The sequence below is a fragment of the Microtus oregoni genome, unplaced genomic scaffold (genome assembly GCF_018167655.1).
Source record: "Microtus oregoni isolate MIOR12 unplaced genomic scaffold, Mior012 000003F_ref0000135, whole genome shotgun sequence".
Classification (NCBI taxonomy): domain Eukaryota; kingdom Metazoa; phylum Chordata; class Mammalia; order Rodentia; family Cricetidae; genus Microtus; species Microtus oregoni.
This window is the reverse complement of record NW_024543062.1, coordinates 39,758,085-39,776,306: the sequence shown is the minus strand read 5'-3', so window position 1 is coordinate 39,776,306 and position 18,222 is coordinate 39,758,085. Positions and strand designations below refer to the sequence as shown.

The 18,222-nt window shown below is 36.9% G+C and overlaps 1 protein-coding gene across 2 annotated transcripts in view; it reads left to right on the top strand.

Moving 5' to 3' along the window:
- The window catches only part of Serpinb7 (serpin family B member 7), a 31,192-nt gene extending 27,653 nt beyond the window's left edge, over window positions 1-3,539 (top strand). For both annotated transcript variants that reach the window (XM_041649309.1, XM_041649308.1), the window contains 2 exons: window positions 1,376-1,522; window positions 3,141-3,539. In XM_041649309.1, coding sequence (XP_041505243.1) covers window positions 1,376-1,522; window positions 3,141-3,539 — 546 coding nt within the window. The remainder of the gene's footprint in view (window positions 1-1,375; window positions 1,523-3,140) is intronic.
- The last annotated feature ends 14,683 nt before the right edge of the window (window positions 3,540-18,222 follow it).

Here is an 18,222-nt window from a genome sequence, read left to right as displayed (position 1 = left end):
GATATATAAAAATTTATTTTAATCACTCAGTATTTTATGTAAAATGCAGATAAATAGTGGCAAGTAGATTTAAATTTAAGTGTTAGCTTTATTTGTTACATATAGCAAAAAAGAGATTGAAATCATGCTTATACTTATATCTTGTTAGCACTCCAGTGCTGAGAGGGTCAGGATTTGGGAGTGAATTTTTGTTTCATGCTTCTTCCATCTGCTTTTCACCTCATAGATTATATAGGTCATCCCCCTTTTAACAATATAGACACAGCAAACAGTATCCAGTCTACTGATTGTTTTTGGATTCTATTGGAGCTTTAAGAAATATATCACCATACAATGGCCTCTTCTTTAAATCCCTTCCTGCTGGTCCACATCCCTTTGTGTGACAGCTTCCTAATAGGGTAGGCCATGCAGTCTTGGTTGCTAAGGTCACAGTTGGTGCTGATAGTTTAAAAGTTGGTGACTGAAGAGGAACAAGGATAATAAAAGTAAAGCACCAGTCAAAAGTCAGCAAAATAACCTGTAAGAATGTGACCTTTTCTGTGTCGGTGTAGACATGCATTCTGTGGCTGAGCCATCGTAGACCGTACTTGGAACAAGACCACTCCGACTTCTCTCCATGGGTGCATGTGGTATTTGTTGCTCCATGTGTTCTCTCTCTCTCTGAAGCACAAAAGGCCAATTTTACTTGCAGGAGAGGCCTTTGGTTTGAGGACACAGAATTAACTATCCTCCCTGGAGAAATTTTGCCCTAAAAATAGACATACAGAGAGGTTGACAATTTTGTCTGTTTTAATATGAACAGGAAAAAAAAAACTTGTTACACCTATGTGGTATTTCTAAATCTATGAGTGATAGCTTCAAGATAAGAATTCGAATGCTCCTTAAGTTATTGAGATGTAAACTACCACTTTGCAACAATTTTTAATTTTTCTAAGATATCATTCTTAAATTATGTGATTTTGATAACATAATTATCTGTATTAAAAAGCTACACAATTCACTCATACATTGACCTTTCATCATTACCCACTGCTTAATAGCGACATTTCAGCTGAGACACTGAGTGTAAGACAGTCTTCCACCTATTAACCCACAGAGTACCCACTGCCCAGTACAGCTGGGGTTGCTGCCATTCCTGCTATATAGATGAGGATCTGCAGGCAGAAATAGGAGGCACCTTATGCAAAGTTACCTACAGAAACGTTTCAAATAAAGGACTACCTCAAAGTCTGAACCTCTACATCTTACAGCCGACACTTGAAACATATCAGAAAATCTCCAAGGTCTACTGACCAAATCCATATTTTCCTGTGTACTTGATGAATGAGTGCAATGATATGGGATTGTAAACACCTCTTTGTGATCTGATATCTAGTGTCCTGAAAAGGCAGTTGCTATGATGCATCAAGAACGGAGGTTCAATATGTCTACAATTCAGGACCCACCCATGCAGGTTCTCGAACTCCAATATCATGGTGACATAAGCATGTACATCATGCTGCCAAGGAATGACCTATCCCAAGTAAGTGACCATTGTCCTTTTCCTACAGGGGAATATTGTATGTAGAGTACTTTTGGTTATTTAATTTTCTATTTTGTGTGTATGTGCATGTGTGTTACATGCATGAGAGAAAGTTGACACTATAGAAGGCTAGAATCAAGTAGAAAAAAATAAATTCAGAATAATAAGTTACTATAGACTATTTATAAACTAGATTATTTAAACATGGAAATTTCCAATGAACTAAATTGGACTGTATAAATTCATGTTCTTTATAAAATTATAAGTTTGATGCATTTGAAAAGTATTTTAGAATTCTAGGGCATCTGAATTTAAGAGGTATCTGTATATATTATTTCTACTATTTATTTTAAGTAAACCTTCCCATTATAAACAAGGCAAGATTTACTTGTGAATTGCTTGAAGCAATCATGTTGATGGAGAGAGGTGTTTACTCTAGGTGAGGAGCCAAGATTGCTTCCTGCTTTGTACCCCAGGTGTATCCTTCACCCTCCGAGCTTCTGTTTCTCATGTGTTGGGTAGAGCTGTGAGTTCAGGCTTCCTACTGAGGAAAGAAGAGATCCATTTTTCCATTTCCTAGAGCTGGGGTCCCGGGGCTTTTGCTTCAGACCACCTGAGTTTATTTACTATTTTATTTTTGAACTTTATTTTATGTTCATGGGTATTTTGCCTGCATGCATGTCTATGCACGAAACACATGCCTGGTGTCCTTGGAGTAAGAAGGCATCAGATTCTTTGAACTGGAGTTATAGATGGTTATAACATGTGGATGCTGAGAATTAAACTGCTGAGCCAGCTCTCCATTGGTTTAGCTTTTAAGCTATTCAAACCTTATGTGTCTTTCATGGTGGGAAAATGATTAGAAAACACTGATCTGAATGATCACTAAGTTCTGTTTTTCTTTGATAAACCATTCCCTTTTATATTGACTCCTATTTTATTATATTAACTTTAAAATACTTCACAGAAATAGTAACTCCGATTATATTTTTAAATGTTTTTTTCTTTTTTGTCGGGCAGTGATAGTTCATTCATGACTTTAATTGCAGCACTCAAGAGGTAGAGACAGGCAGATCTCTGTGAGTTCCAGGCCAACCTGGTTGATAAGAGTTAATTACAGGACAGCCAGTACTTTTACACAGAGAAACCCTGTCTTAAAAAAAAAATCCCAAAAAACAAAAAAAACATCTTTTTATAAATTTTAATTATTTCTTTTAATTTTTGTGTGTAACATAATCACATCATTTCCCCCTTCCTCTTCCTCCAAAGCATCCCCATACCCCTGCCGGTTCTGTTTTGCCTACTTATTATTCCACATGGTTTCTGTTTTTTCCAATGTGGGCAGATATCAGGCATGTCATAATATAAATTCATAAATCACACATCATACATAAATTATGGCTTGTCATTGTATAGTGAGTTAAACATGCAACTTGTTTATGAATACTTGAGCAAATCTTTTCAATCATTTTCTCTTTGGGATTCCTTCCACATCTCATTCATGTACTTAAATGCAAAATCCCAGAAGGGTATAATTACCAAAAAACGTGCATTTCTCTAGTTCCCATTTCATCCTTTTCCTAACAATGTGTTTCCAAATTTTTAAAACTCTCTACAGGTTGAAAGCAAACTGAGCTTTCGGAATCTAATGGAGTGGACCAATAGGAGGAAAATGAAATCTCAGTATGTGGAGGTGTTTCTTCCTCAGTTCAAGATAGAGAAGAATTATGAGATGAGAGGCCACTTGAAGCCCCTAGGGTTGCAGGACATCTTTGATGAGTCCAGAGCAGACCTCTCTGGAATTGCTTCTGGAGGTCGTCTCTATATCTCAAAGCTAATGCACAAATCATTCATAGAGGTCACAGAGGAGGGCAGCGAGGCCACTGCTGCCACAGAAAATGACATTGTTGAAAAGCAGCTCCCTGAATCCACAGTGTTCAGAGCTGATCACCCCTTTCTGTTTGTCATCAGGAAAAATGGTATCATTTTATTTACTGGTAAAGTCGCCTGTCCTTGAAAATCCAATTGGTTTCCCAAACAGTAATAGGCATAAAGAAGTGTCCTAAGTGGAGAGAATTTTAATTGGAAGTTCATGGGTTTGTCTTGTTTTGTTTTACTTTTACTGATGCCCAGCAAATATTATTGGTGATTTGACCCTTTTCAAATACCTGGCTGATAGTCTCAACCTCTGCCTTCATCATTTCTACTCATATTTACTTCCCTCTGTTTAATTTTATTGGCTTTCTACCCACAATCTCCACTGCCATTATTTCCAAAGGCCCATCTGGAAACATAGGTCCTCCTCCATTAGCACGGAGAATGCTGAAGCTGCCTGGAACGTCTTCTGTTTAAACTCTTCAATTGTCAGGAGTATCTCTGCTTCATGATAAAATGACCTGAGAAGTAAGCTCAGTATAGGATAACTCATCCTTCTTGATTTAGAAGACACCAGAATTTGTTTTAGCATACTCAACTTCTCGTCACTGTATAATCCAGAGGTTCAAAAATGCAGAGTTGAGATTCATAAGCAACTAAAATGTTTCATTGATAACCATAAATTCGTAGTCTTTGGCTTTCTTGACATGACTTAATATGTACATAGTTTTCAAATATTAAATAATTTTTATGTTGGCAGTTGTTATGTACAGCGTATTATTTCATATGCTTTCAAGTTGATGAGTTTTTTCCATATTTATCATAATAAAGATGTATAACACCTGCGCAGTGTGACTGTTCTATTCCAGCAAATTTTGAGTCTGTCAGCTCATTATTTTGTAGACCATGGAAGGAAGTAGTGAAGGAGAAGAATGCCTTTGTAACACATACTTTTGTAACGCAAGACTAAGTTGGCTCAATATTGCTTATTTATGACACAAAATATCACACTTACACATATACTAATGAGACAATTGTGAGTACTGGGATTTAAAGGTATAAGTAAGAGACACAGGTAGATTCAAGTAGGTTACCTATGTTTTCACTCCTCTCTTCCTCCATCACATTCTAGTCACCCTGATCAGTTGGCTCCCTTCTCTTGAGACTTGCCTGTCCCAATCCTCCCTGTTGCTAAGAACTTTGTAGCCACATCAAGTGGATCCTAGTAGGCTACCTATATTGTCCTTCCTTTCCTCCTTCATCTTTGTTGCCCTATTACCACAGCTGGTTGCCAGGGATAGGCCCCTGCCCTGAGACTCTCTCTCTTCCTTAGGATATTGCTTGATTCCAATCCCACATACTACCAGGGACTTTGTAGCCACCACACAAGGAACAGACTCAAATAGACTACTTTCACTTTGCTCCCCTTATTCTCCATTTCAATTGTCTGAGCGAAATCAAACCTCCAGCCCTTGCCCAGGTCTCACAACCCATGCCCATGTCCAGTCTGGTAAGTTTACTGAGACTTAGACCACTTGAAACCCCTCTAATCCCTATATCTAACCTGAATTGAACACTCTGTGTACAATCCCAGTATGAACAAACTTACTCAAATCATTCACAACACTCAGGGTTTCCCTCATCAAATACTCTGTAGGCCAGCCTCTTCAGATGAATCCATCAGACCTAAACCTACCTGTAAGATATCCAGCCACCAGGCATAGCCAGGTTATACACCTGTGCACAGACTCAGCCTGGTGAGTCCCTGGAAACTCAACATCCTGCGCCATGTCCCACTCTCAAGCCTTGTCTTAGCTGTACAGACTCTATGACTTTCAAGTAAGATATATAAAAACCGACAAGAAATCAGCAAATTGGAAGAGCACTAAATTAACTTACAAAAATCAGTAGACTTTCTATATATCAAAAATAAACCTATTGAGAAAGAGATAATGGGAACACTCACATTCACAATAATATATATGCATGCATGCACACATGTATGTACACACACACACACACACACTCACAAAAATATCCCTAACCAAAAAGGTGAAAGACATCTGCAATAAAAATGTTAAATCTTTGAAGAAAAGGTAGACATTGAAGAACGGACAAAATCCTCATGCTCTTCATGTATTAGTAGAATCAACTGTGCCAAATTGAAAATCTTACCAAAAGTTTAAATGTATTCAAATTTTAAAATCAAATATCCACAATATTCTTCACATAAGTAGAAAAACTCATAAATTCATATGAAGCCACAAAAGACCAAGTACAGCCAAAGCCATCTGTAAGCAAAAAGAACAATTTTGAAGGGATTACCATTCCAGATTTCAAAATATATTACAGAGCTATAGCAATAAAAGCAACATTATGTTTGCATAAAAACAGACATGTAGACCAGCAGAACAGAACAGAAGACTCGAACATCAGTGCACATGGCCTTAGTCATCTAACATTTGACAAAAATACTAAATACATACATTGGAAAAACAGCACTCATTATGGTGCTAGGAAAACTGGATGTCATGCACGGAAGAATGTAATTAGGCCAATATCTCAAAAATTAATTCCAAATGGATCAAAGACCTCAATGTGAAACTTAAAACACCAAAGTTGCTGGAAGAAAATATAGGCCATACCATACAAGATGACGTAGGTGTGGGAAAAGACCTCAGGAACTAAGTTCAGTTGAAAAGTGATACCTCATAAACTAAAAAGCCACTGAACAGAGATGGGAACAACCAACTGAGTAAAAAGGAAGCCCTTTGAGTGGGAAAGAATCTTTTTCAACTATACATCTCACAGAGGTCTGGCATCTAGAGTATCTAAAGAGATCAAGAAAAAAATTTAAGAAAACAAATGACCCAAGTAAAAGTGGGTTATGAATCTGAAGAGTTATGAAAAGAAATAAGAGTAGCTAAGAAATGTCTCAAAACACAGTTCAAAAAACTATGGCCCTCATGGGATCATCAGTGTTTGTTGCTGAATGCTATGAACAAATCTTGGGCTCAGTGTTAACGGAGATTCTGAGTTCTTCTCTTTCTGTTGGTTTTCGGAGCAGTATCAAAGTCACTGCTATATTCCTCATCTCTAGAATGACCTGCACTGGGAGCATCTGAATCTGGCTCAATGATGTGGCACTAGAAAACATTTACATTATAATGTATTTAATTATATTACACTGCATAGAAAACATTTGCATTACAATGAAAGTAGGTAATCAGTCTGGAGGATGTGATTTGAGGAAAGAAGTGTGGCCCTAGCACCATTGTAGTACCAAATAAAGTAGCTGCTCCTGTAATGGAGTTCCCTGCATACAAACGTAAAGTTTTAACTTTTAAGTTCCTATTTATCCAGTCTGCTTCATATATATGTATGTGTATATATATATATATATATATATATATATATATATATCCAGAGATTATTCGAAATTCTGTCTCTATATATGATAGTATATAGTGAGGTGGCCTTAATAAATGCAGATTGTACCTATCTACTCAGCATCTTCACCCAGGTTCACAACTCTCTCCCTGATGAGTCCATCTGCATATCCTAGAATGAAAAGTATACCTTTTTAGTATGGAACATGTCAGCATCCTTCCTTGTTTGTGCTACACTTTCTTGTGTAACCTGATTTAGTTAAGATAGATATAATCTAAAAGCCTGATAATAAATAGTCATGTACCTTCTTCACATTGGGATTGATTCTTGGCAATTATCACTAAAATGCCTCTTGAATGTCCCAGCTCTCCTATCTTCTCATCATCTCTGAACCAGTTTGCCTCATGTAGCCTATATCTTCTCTGCTTTAAACTTAGTCATTAATACATTGTAAGATTCCATGCTTATCTGTCAATACGATTGTCTTTCTGAAATAAGTAGGGCCATGAACCCCTAAAAACAGAGGCAGAACTCTTTGCCATGACACTAAATGATATATACAGCTTACTCTACCTCTCTTCCTTCTTGCCTTACACTTACAAAGGGTGTAGTGTATGTGTGCTCTAATCACTAGATCACTAGTCTCATGTTGCTGTGTCCCATCGGACTGACACACTCTCCCCATCTTATTGAAAGATAGACTGCTTCTGTTCTAGCTTGCCATGTTGATTTCTTCTCAGGTAGATTAAAATAACCAAACCAAAACAACAGAATGACCCCTCTCCAGAGTATTGTGCATCTATATACTAAATTGCTTAAGAAAACAACTCTTTCCAGTTTATATACTACATAAGACTGTGTGCCCAGTGCTTAGACTCTTCTTTAAATACAGGGGAAAGAGTCATTGGGTGGGACCTTTAGTATGTTCTAAAAATAATTTAGTTAGATAGAAACCCTGTCTCAAAAAAACCCCCCAAAAATATTAATTAGTTACTTTCAATGTAGTTAGTTACATTTTGTATTTATTTAGTACAAATTTATATACATATATATATGTGTGTGTGTGTGTGTGTGTGTGTGTGTGTGTGTGTGTGTTTGGGGGACACACATGCAAAGGTGTGCATGTGGAGGTTAGAGGACAACATAGGATGTAGTCAGTTCTCCTTTTCTGTATATGACTCTAGGAAATAGAATTCAAGTCGTCAATATTGGGGCAGATACATTTAGGTGCTGATTATTTTGCCAGCCTAGTATTAATTTTAAAATTAAGAAAAATAGAAAAAGAAAAGGTGAGGCAAGCTCCATGGGAGTGGGAGCCGAGAGCAGATCCTGTCCTGGTACACTGGCGGATCAGGACTGAGACAGTGACCTGGTCCTGAACAGACCTGCGACAGTGAACTCCACCAAAACAGGTACAGGGGAGTAACTGCTGAGCCAGTGAGCCAGAGCCAGAGACCACTGAGGGTTCAGATGTGAATCTGGGACCTTCAAGGGACTAGACCTAAGCCAAAACCCCTGTGGTCTGGGCTTGAGTCTAGGACCTTCAAAAAACTAGACCTGAGCCAGGACCTCTGTCTGGGCATGAATCTGGGACTCTGAAAGAGTAGGCAGGAACCAGAGATCTCTGCAGGTCCAGGCATGAATCTGGGATCTCAGAGGGAGTAGGCCTGAGCCAGGACCTCTGTGGATTGAGGCATAGGTCTGGGACATCAAGGGGAATCATCAGGAACATGGAACCTCTGTGGGTCCTAGCATGAGTCTGGGACCTCTGAGTGAGTAACCCTGAGCCAGGTCCTCTGTGGGTTTGGGTATGCCCAAGCCTGGGAACTCTGAGGGAGTTGACTGGAGCCAGAGACATTTGCAAGACCAAATTCAAGTCAGGGAAATCTGCAGGAGAAAATTTAGACCAGGATTTACAGAAATGGGTCAAGGCCAGTAACCTAAGCCAAAGTAGACCTCAGACAGCAAACTCCAAGGGAGCAGTGCAAAGCCCAGGAGCACTGAGTAATCTCCAGGAAAAAGGAATAACCAATGGGGTAACTAGAACTGTGGCACTGACTGTACCATGTGGAACTACCATCTGAGCTTTGGATTCACTGGCACCTAGAAGATTAATCAACAGAATCTCAGAGAGCCCCAACCACACCTCTTAAGGGAAAGGATGAGCAGAAAAGGTAAGAACACATACAACACCATAAAGATCAATGCACCAGTAAAAACTAAAGACCCTAAAACAACCAAATATAGATGAAGCAGAAGAAAATACCTAAAAAAATAACTTCAAGAGAATGTTTGAAACTCTAAAAGAGGAAATGAGAAATTTCCTCAAAGAAATGGAGGAAAAGACAAACAAAAATTTGGAAGACATCAGCAAACCCCTTAAAGAAAACCAGAAAAAAGCAATCAAATATATGAAAGAAACTATTCAAGACTTGAAAACTGAAATAGAGACAATAAAGAAAACACAAGCTGAGGGAATTATAAAAACAGAAATCATGAGAAAACGATCAGCAACCACAAACACAAGCATGAACAGCAGAATACAAGACATGGAAGAGAGAATCTCAAGTGCTGAAGATACAATAGAGGAAATAGACTCATCCGTTAAAGAAAACATTAAAACTAACAAAAGCTAACCCAAAATATCCAGGAGATATGGGATACCAAGAAAAAAACCAAACCTAAGAATAATAGTTACAGAAGAAAGAGAAGTTCAACTCAAAAGCACAGAAAATATATTTAACACAATCATAGAAGAAAACTTTCCCATCCGAAAGAAAGATATGTCTGTGAAGATACAAGAACCTTACAGAACACCAAATAGACTGGATCTGAAAAAAAGTCCCTATGCCAAATAATAATCAAAACACTAAACATACAAAGTAAAGAAAGAATATTGAGGACTGCAAAGGAAAAAGTCTAAGTAAAATATAAAGGTAGACCTATCAGAATTACACCTGACTTTTCATTGGATACAAAGAAAGCCAGAAGGTCCTGGTCAAGTGTTATACAGACATTAAGAGACCACGGATGCCAGCCCAGACCACTATACACAGCACAACTTTCAATCACCATAGATAGAAGGACAAAACAAGATATTCCATGACAAAACTAGATTTAACCAATACCTAGTCACAAACCCAGCCCTACACAAAATACAAGAAGAAAAACTCCAACCCAATGAAGTTGGCTGCACCAACAAAAACACAGACAATGGATGATCTGATCTCATAGCAGCAAGTCCCAAAGAAGGGAAAACACACACAATAACATCACCAACAACAAAAACTAAATTAACAGGAGATAGCAATCACTGGTCATTAATATACCTTAATATACATGTACTAAACTTACTTATTAAAAGGCACAGGCTAACAGATTGGATATAAAAACATAATCCATTCTTCTTCTATCTTGCATGACAGAAACACATTTCAACCTCAAAGACAGACATCTTCTCAGAGTAAAGGGTTGGGAAAAATATTCCTATCAAATGGACCTAAGAAACAAGTGGGTGTTGCTATCCTAATATCTAACAAAATAGACTCCAAGAGAAAAATCAATCAAAAGAGACAAAGAAGGTCATTTCATATTATTCACAGGAAAAATCCAATCAATAGGAAATCTCAATACTAACCATCTATGCCCCAAATACAAGGACACCCTCATATGTAAAAGAAACACTTCCAAAGCTTAAACCATACATTAAACCCCACACATTAATAGTGAGAGACTTCAACACTCCCCTCTCACCACTGGACAGGTCAGTCAAATAAAATTGAACAGAAAAATAAGGGAACTAACAGATATTATGACTCAAATGGACTTAACAGATATCTATAGAATATTCCATCCAAACATAAAGGAATATATTTTCTTCTCAGCACCACATGGAAGCTACTCAAAAGTTGACCACATACATGGTAATAAAACAAACCTCACAAAAAAATTTGGAATAACCCAATGTTTAAAACTAGAAGTCAACATCAATACCAATTTTAGAAATCCCAGAAACACATGTAAATTAAACAATGCTCACCAGAATCATCAATGGGTCAAAGAAGAAATAAGGGAGAAATTAGAGACTTTCTAAGATTCAGTAAAAATGACCAAACAACATACTAAGATTATGGGACACATTGAAAGCAGTATTAAGAAGAAAGTTCATAGAACTAAATACCTACATAAAGAAGCTGAAAAAATCTCACACTAGTGAGTTAATAGAACATTTGAAAACTTTAGAAAAAAAAGAAGCAAACTCACCTGAGAGAACTAGATGGCAGGAAGAATGAAAATAAACCCATGTCTATCACGATGCATAAAACTCAAGCCCAAATGGATCAAAGACCTCAACATAAAGCCAGTCACACTGAACCTCATAGAAGAGAAAGTGGGAAGTACACTTGAATGCATTGGCACAGGAGACCACTTCCTAAATATAACTTGTATGGGAGCCCTTTTGCTTATGTGTTGCCTTCATTGATTAATGAATAAAGATACTGCTTTGGCCTGTTGATAGGGCAGAACTTAGTAAGGAAGGGAAGGTGGAACTGAATGTGGGGAGGCAGAAGGGCAGAGAGACACCATGGAGTTACCAGAGACAGATGGAGAACATTGCTGGTTAGCCACAACTATGTGGCAATACACAGTTTAGTAGAAATGGGTTAAATTAAGGTATAAGAGTTAGCCAAAAAGAAGGTAGAGATAATGGACTAAGCAGTGATATTTTAATTAATACAGTTTCTGTGTGATTATTTTGGTTCTGGGCAACTGGGATGAACAATTGGGTCTTCCTCCTACATATAACTCCAACAGCACAGACACTGAGATAAACAACTAATAAAGGGGACCTTCTGAAACTGAAAAGCTTCTGTAAAGCAAAGGACCGATATGCAATAAAGAGAAATTTAGATGAAAAAGACCTCTAAAATGGTCACAATGTTGGATAAATGTACTTAAGCTTAGGAGAGAGAAGAAAAAGGATATAGACAGCTATAAAAAGAAGTAAATGGTTTTAACAAGTAAAATGAAGTGGTTTTTTTTTTTTTTTTTTTTGGTTTTTCGAGACAGGGTTTCTCTGTGGTTTTGGAGTCTGTCCTGGAACTAGCTCTTGTAGACCAGGCTGGTCTCGAACTCACAGAGATCCGCCTGCCTCTGCCTCCCGAGTGCTGGGATTAAAGGCGTGCGCCACCACCGCCCGGCAAAATGAAGTTTTTAAAGTGACAGCACAAACAGTCATAGATTAAAAGAATAACAAGAAAAATAAGCTATATAAAGATAGAACATATGCAGAGAGACTGGATTATGTATATTATTATGTTTTCTTTGAACTTTTTGACTGTGAAGGAGCTAAGTACAGAGAGACATTTCATTGTTTTGGCTGCTAAGCTAAACCTACATATGTGTTTTAAGGTATCTTGACTTCAAAATTTGGGTCTAAGGATATGTTTCTTTAGAAAACAGGTTCTACTTTTGTTTCCACAGAAGATGAGAACTTCTAGATTAATGTGGCTCAATGGACCAAAAGCCCTACTAAAGGTTACCATAAACACCCCCAAAAGTTACTTCACTCAACAAAAAGAAGGAAGCAGTTTAGAAAGAACTATACCCAAATTCCTAAATAGTGTTTATAAATGTTATTTTACATTTAAAGGGGGGTATACTATAGAGATTTACATTGATAAGGTTCTTGGTCTATTGATACAAATTTAATATCAATTTTAATATATATATGTATTATATATTATATATAAAATATTTGTGCATAAAACAAGAGCATATATATCTGTATTGTGTTTGTGTGGTTCATTTAAAAAAGTAATGTATAATTAAAATATAGGTTAATAGATAATTATCTGTAATAGTCAAGCTTGTAGCCATATTAGTTAGGTTTTCTAGATATGTAGAGATATATTTCAGTTAGACAGGTATTCTTCAAATCTTTCAGAGACTGTCAGAATATGGCATTTAAAATGTTCTAAGAACTTAGGACTTTTCACGACAATGAGAAAAATCTGCTCCTGGAAGCACCAATTACTTAAAGAAGAAGATGGGCATTGGAGAGGCTCCTTATGAAGTTTGTTAGTCATTTGGGCAAGAAACTGCTCGTGCCTGGACTGCTTGATGTTATGTATGAACTGGATACATAAGACCCACAGAAAAACAATCTAAATGCCTCTTGACTGAAGAATAAATAAGGTAAATGTGGTACATTACACAATGAAGTACTACACAGCAGAAAAAAATGACATCTTGAATTTTGCAGGAAAAATGGATAGAACTAGAAAATACCATTTTGAGTGAGGTAACCCAAACATGGAAAGACAATTACTACATGTACTCACCCATGAGTGGTTTTTAAACATAAAGCAAAGAAAATCACCATACAAATCACAATACCAGAGATCTTAGACAAGAATGAGGACACTAAGAGCAGCTTATGTAGATCTAATCTATATGGGAAGTAGAAAAAGACAAGGTCTCCTGAGTAAATTGGGAACATGGGGACCTTGGGGGAGGGTTGAAGGGAAGGAGAGAGGCAGGGAGGGGAGCAGAGAAAAATGTGGAGCTCAATAAATAAATAAATAAAAATAAATACTGCATTTAGAAGAAAATAAAAAGAAAAAGAAAATGCTTCATAAGTTCAGCTGCAGGAAAGCTTGTGTACATTTTCATAATTAATGACTTATGGGCTATTTTGCGTGGTGCATCCCTGGGCTGGTGGCGCTAGGTTCTAAAAGAAAACAGACTATGAGCAAGCTGGTAAGCAGCACTCCTCCTTGATCTCAGCTCCTGCCCACAGGATTCTGCTGTGTTTAAGTTCCTGCTTTGATTTCCCCAGTGATGAATTGTCGGCTGGAAATGTAAGCTGGAATAATTTTTCCTCCTTGGTGGTCAAGCAAAGCAACAGAAGCCCCCACTAAGACACTGCTCTAGATCTTTTATCTTTGTAACCAGTTTTCACTCTTGAGAATTACACAAACATATAAAGAAACACTGAGATTTTATTTTTATTTTTATTGAAAACAGATTCTTCTCTCATATAATATATTCTGACTATGCCACAGTCCTGAGCTTTTCAGTTGAAGAGAGTTCCATTGTTTTAATGTAGCTATTCACTGGCATTCTAGTGAGTAATAGAGTGAATACTTGTGAGCTATTATTTATGGACAGTTTACATTTGTATAAATTTTTGTACACTGATACAATTTCAAATTATATTTGTTACATTAAACATGCTATTTCTGTTTATAATATTTGTACACCTATGCAATGTTATTTTATCAGATTATATGGATGCATGTTTCTATCTCTGTTTAAGACATTTTGTATATTGATAGAATATATTTATCATATCACATTATATATTTCTACCTCTGATCAAAATACTTATACCCTGTTTACATTTTGAGGTCATTTTCTCCTTTTCTTTACAGTTGTTTAAAGATAGTTTAATATTCTTGTTGTGATAGGAGCGGAGGGCTGTGTCCCCAGCATCCAGCCGCCCGCACGGCTATTTTATGCCCCGAAATAATTACACGGAAACTGTATTCTTTTAAACACCGCTTGGCCCATTATATCTAGCCTTTTCTCAGCTAACTCTCTCACCTGGACTAGCCCATTTCTAATAATGTGTGTAGCCCACAAGGTGGCTTACCAGAGAAGATCTTAACCTGTGTCTGTCTGGAGTGGGAGAATCATGGCGACTCCCTGACTCAGCTTCTTTCTCCCAGCATTCTGTTCTGTTTACTCTGCCTATCTAAATTCTACCCTATCAGAGGCCAAGCAGTTTCTTTATTACTTAACCAATGAAACAACAGATAGAAAGATGACCCTCCTCCATCATATTCTAATATGAAGTTTAAATCTTTAAATTATATAGGTATTAAGTATATAGGTGAATAGTCTTCATGTTTGTTATACTTTTAATCAGACTAATTAGGTTCTTTAGATACAAAGTGATTGTATTCTGCATATATAGGTAATCTTCAACCACTTCAAAGATCTGTTGAACATGGTATTTAAATAACTTGGCATTCTCTTGACATGAGATGCAATTGTTCCTGACAGCACCAATCTATTCCTGAGAGAGTGTTGAGCACCAAAGACACTCCACTTGAAGCTTTTTTTCTCCTTGGCACAACTGGCCTTTGGGCAAGAAATTGCCCATGCCTTGACCACTGACAAAGTACACGATGTCTGGACTGGACAAGCAGGATACAAAAAAAAAAAAAAGACTGCCAAACTTTGCCAAGACAGTATAATATAGTTCTGAAAAATTTCCTGCCTCTGAAAATGGTCTTAGCCAAAGTTGGTTGCCTCAACATTGCAAATGAGACTTTGGGCGATTTCTCAGGCAGCCAGTTATCTCTGTCATCTACCGCACATTTTGGAAGCTGCTTGATTGTACTTCCAGCCTACTCAAGTAATATTATCTCTCTTCTCAGGCCTTCTATGGGGTTTAAGATTAGATAGTCATAGTTACCCTCCTATTATTATCTAACCAAGCCATTTTCAATACAAGACTTAGACTACTTAGGATAGAATGCTTATCAAAACATTTAGTATATGTTCCTTGCTTAATATTACTTATGCTCATTGTAATTCTAATCTTATACTTGATATCTGTTCCTAGTATATACATTTTTGTATTAGGTTTGGAACTCTCTTATTTAAACAAAAGGGGGAGGTGCTGTGGGAGCTCCTTCAGCCAATAGCCTTTAAGATCCCAGTCTACTTGGACATTGTCTCTTATATTAAATGCAGCTGTCAAGCGTGCACTCGCTCTCTCACTTCCGGCTCTTGCTTCTGGCAGCTGGATTTCATTTCTGTTCCCTGTTCATGCAAAGGACTGTGATCTGGGACTATGATCTGTGAGTCTACCCCTAAATCAATAACCCTTTATTATACACAATTCTGAACTAGTGTGGAATTATTTTGTAACTTCTGTCATCAGCAGTTGTCTAGGGAGATAGTCTAGTGAGCAGCACCTGTGACTATAGGCCTATGATGGGGATCTTCACTGCCAACATAGCTAAATTTAGACTCAGACGTTCCTACCATGGCTGCCTTTACTCTGTTTCTTGTATTTCTCTCTAGCTCTGCACTGTGTGTACTTGTTTGTCTTCTGCTCTGGTCTCTTCTTCCTCATTCCTTTTCTTCATGTTTGTTTCCAAGGATCCTGCTGTCCCAGAATCTGCCTAAGAAGGCAGAATGGTCCTTTTAAAAGAGAAAGAAACTGTACATTAGGGTGCTAGATGATTTACATTTTTACAGAAAATATGTATTGATGACACCCTCAGTCTTGCTCCCTGTTTCCTCCACCTGCTTCAGTCTTTATGTTCAAATATCTGCTCATTATTCACTAAGATCATGGCTGAAAATTCAAAACATCCACTCATGTATATGATAAAGTATGCTTTTTTCAGCATATAGCAAATATAGAAATAGTATGATTGCTTTCTGCTTGAAGAAAACCAAAAAATAACAATGGTTAGGGATAGTATTAGGAAACATATATTTTTACACAGGACAGTCAAGAAAGTGCCCTTTACATTTTGAACTGTTAAATTACTTTTAATTTTTGAGACTGTTATAAAGTAAATTTGAGTTATTATTGTTTGTCAGCAGTTATTAATGTTTATTTATTATTTTTCTTATAGAATTCCTTCCCCATTCTGAGTTCACAATCACTGAATTGATATGAGGAAGAATTGGAATCTGGCTACCTGCCACAGGCTCAAAGCATGTAATTCAACATCTCCAAACATCAGTGTACAGTCAAGATATAAAGGTCTAAGATCTCTAGGATTTCTTTTGTCTTTTACATTTAATAATCTTAGAAAAAGTATATAAAATGATGGAGAAAATCTAATACAGAGCGAGGAAAGGAGATAAATGCTTTAAAAATCTATGGGAACATAGTACATGTTTATTTTAAGATGTACACATAATATACATATACATGTGAGTTCTCACAAACACTTTGAATTAAATTAAATGTCACCACATACAAGAGCTATAGACATCTAACAAAAGTTCCAGTGCCAGGCATTAAAAATTTCCCCAACTTGTTGGTCAGGGGCATTCCAATAATATCACATATTGCTGTTGCTTTTGGTTGTCTCCCATAAATTGAAGGTAAGACTATATTGGTAAAAATATTACACACTGATAGCATAGAGACTTGGATAAATTGACCCAGAACTGACTTGGAAACCTCTGTTATGAGCAATGGCTCTCTTACTATTCAAGGTGCAAAGGGAGAGAAGAAAACAATAATCCTACTCAGCTGTGAAGCCTATGAACCACAACAAATGACCAGCAGGATATACATATACATCTGTGCATGTATGTATTTGTATGTGTATATGCATGTGTAATAATTATTAATGAATTTGAAAGGTTGTTCAAGGACATGGGAGGAGTTGGGAGGAAAGAGGTTAAAAATGATGAAAATATAGCATTCATGTACAGAATTATCAAAAAATTAATTAGAAATATGTAACTGGAGACTGTACTTTAGTTTCTGGGCTGCTCAGACCCAAATAATCACCTGAAAATTATACTAATTACATTAGCTGATGGCTCAGGCATATTTCTAGCTAGCACTTACATCTTAAATTAACCCATTTCTATTCATCTGTGTCTCACCACAAAGCTATGGTTTACTGGTAAGGTTCTGGCATCTTTCTCCTTCAGCAGCTACATTTGCATCTCCTGACTCTCTGCATTCTTTCTCCCTGCATTCAGTTTAGTTTTTCTACCTACCTGTATTCTACCCTTCCATAGGCCAAAACAGCTTCCTTATTAATCAATGGCAATAAAACATATTCACAGCATACAGAGGGGAATCCTACATCATCTCCCCTTTCCTGACTAAATAAGAAGGAAGGATTTAAATTCAACATAGTAAAATTACATATACAAAACAGTTACCAAGCAAGAATTATAGTTACAATATTTAGTCCATTTACAGTTGACAAATTAAAAAAGAAATACTCTATCATCTCTCCTATCTTTATATCTATTTTATCTTTTATTATAACAAAGAAAACTATAAATATCCATCAAAGACGCCATAAAGATATAATATTACCTAAGTAAACAGGAAGTGAATTGTAAACAACTTCCCAAACTCTAGAATTGACAGAAACATCTTGCTGCCAGGACAGTCACCCAAAGTTTTTATATAACGTCGGGGCACCCATATTCAGCCTGTAGGCCCATAGTATGTGGAAGACATTTCAGTGAAATAGGAAATTTGAAAGACTGTTTGACCTATATTGGCAGTTTGTTAGTCACTTTTTGAGTCCCACAGAGTGTCTGTCAGTTTCTTCTTTGAAGTAGGAACCCTGAAGGACCATTTCTTTTTTGGAAAGTTCAGTAGTCACTTTTCTGTGGGTCCTGAATGTCCAGCTCATACAGCATACCAT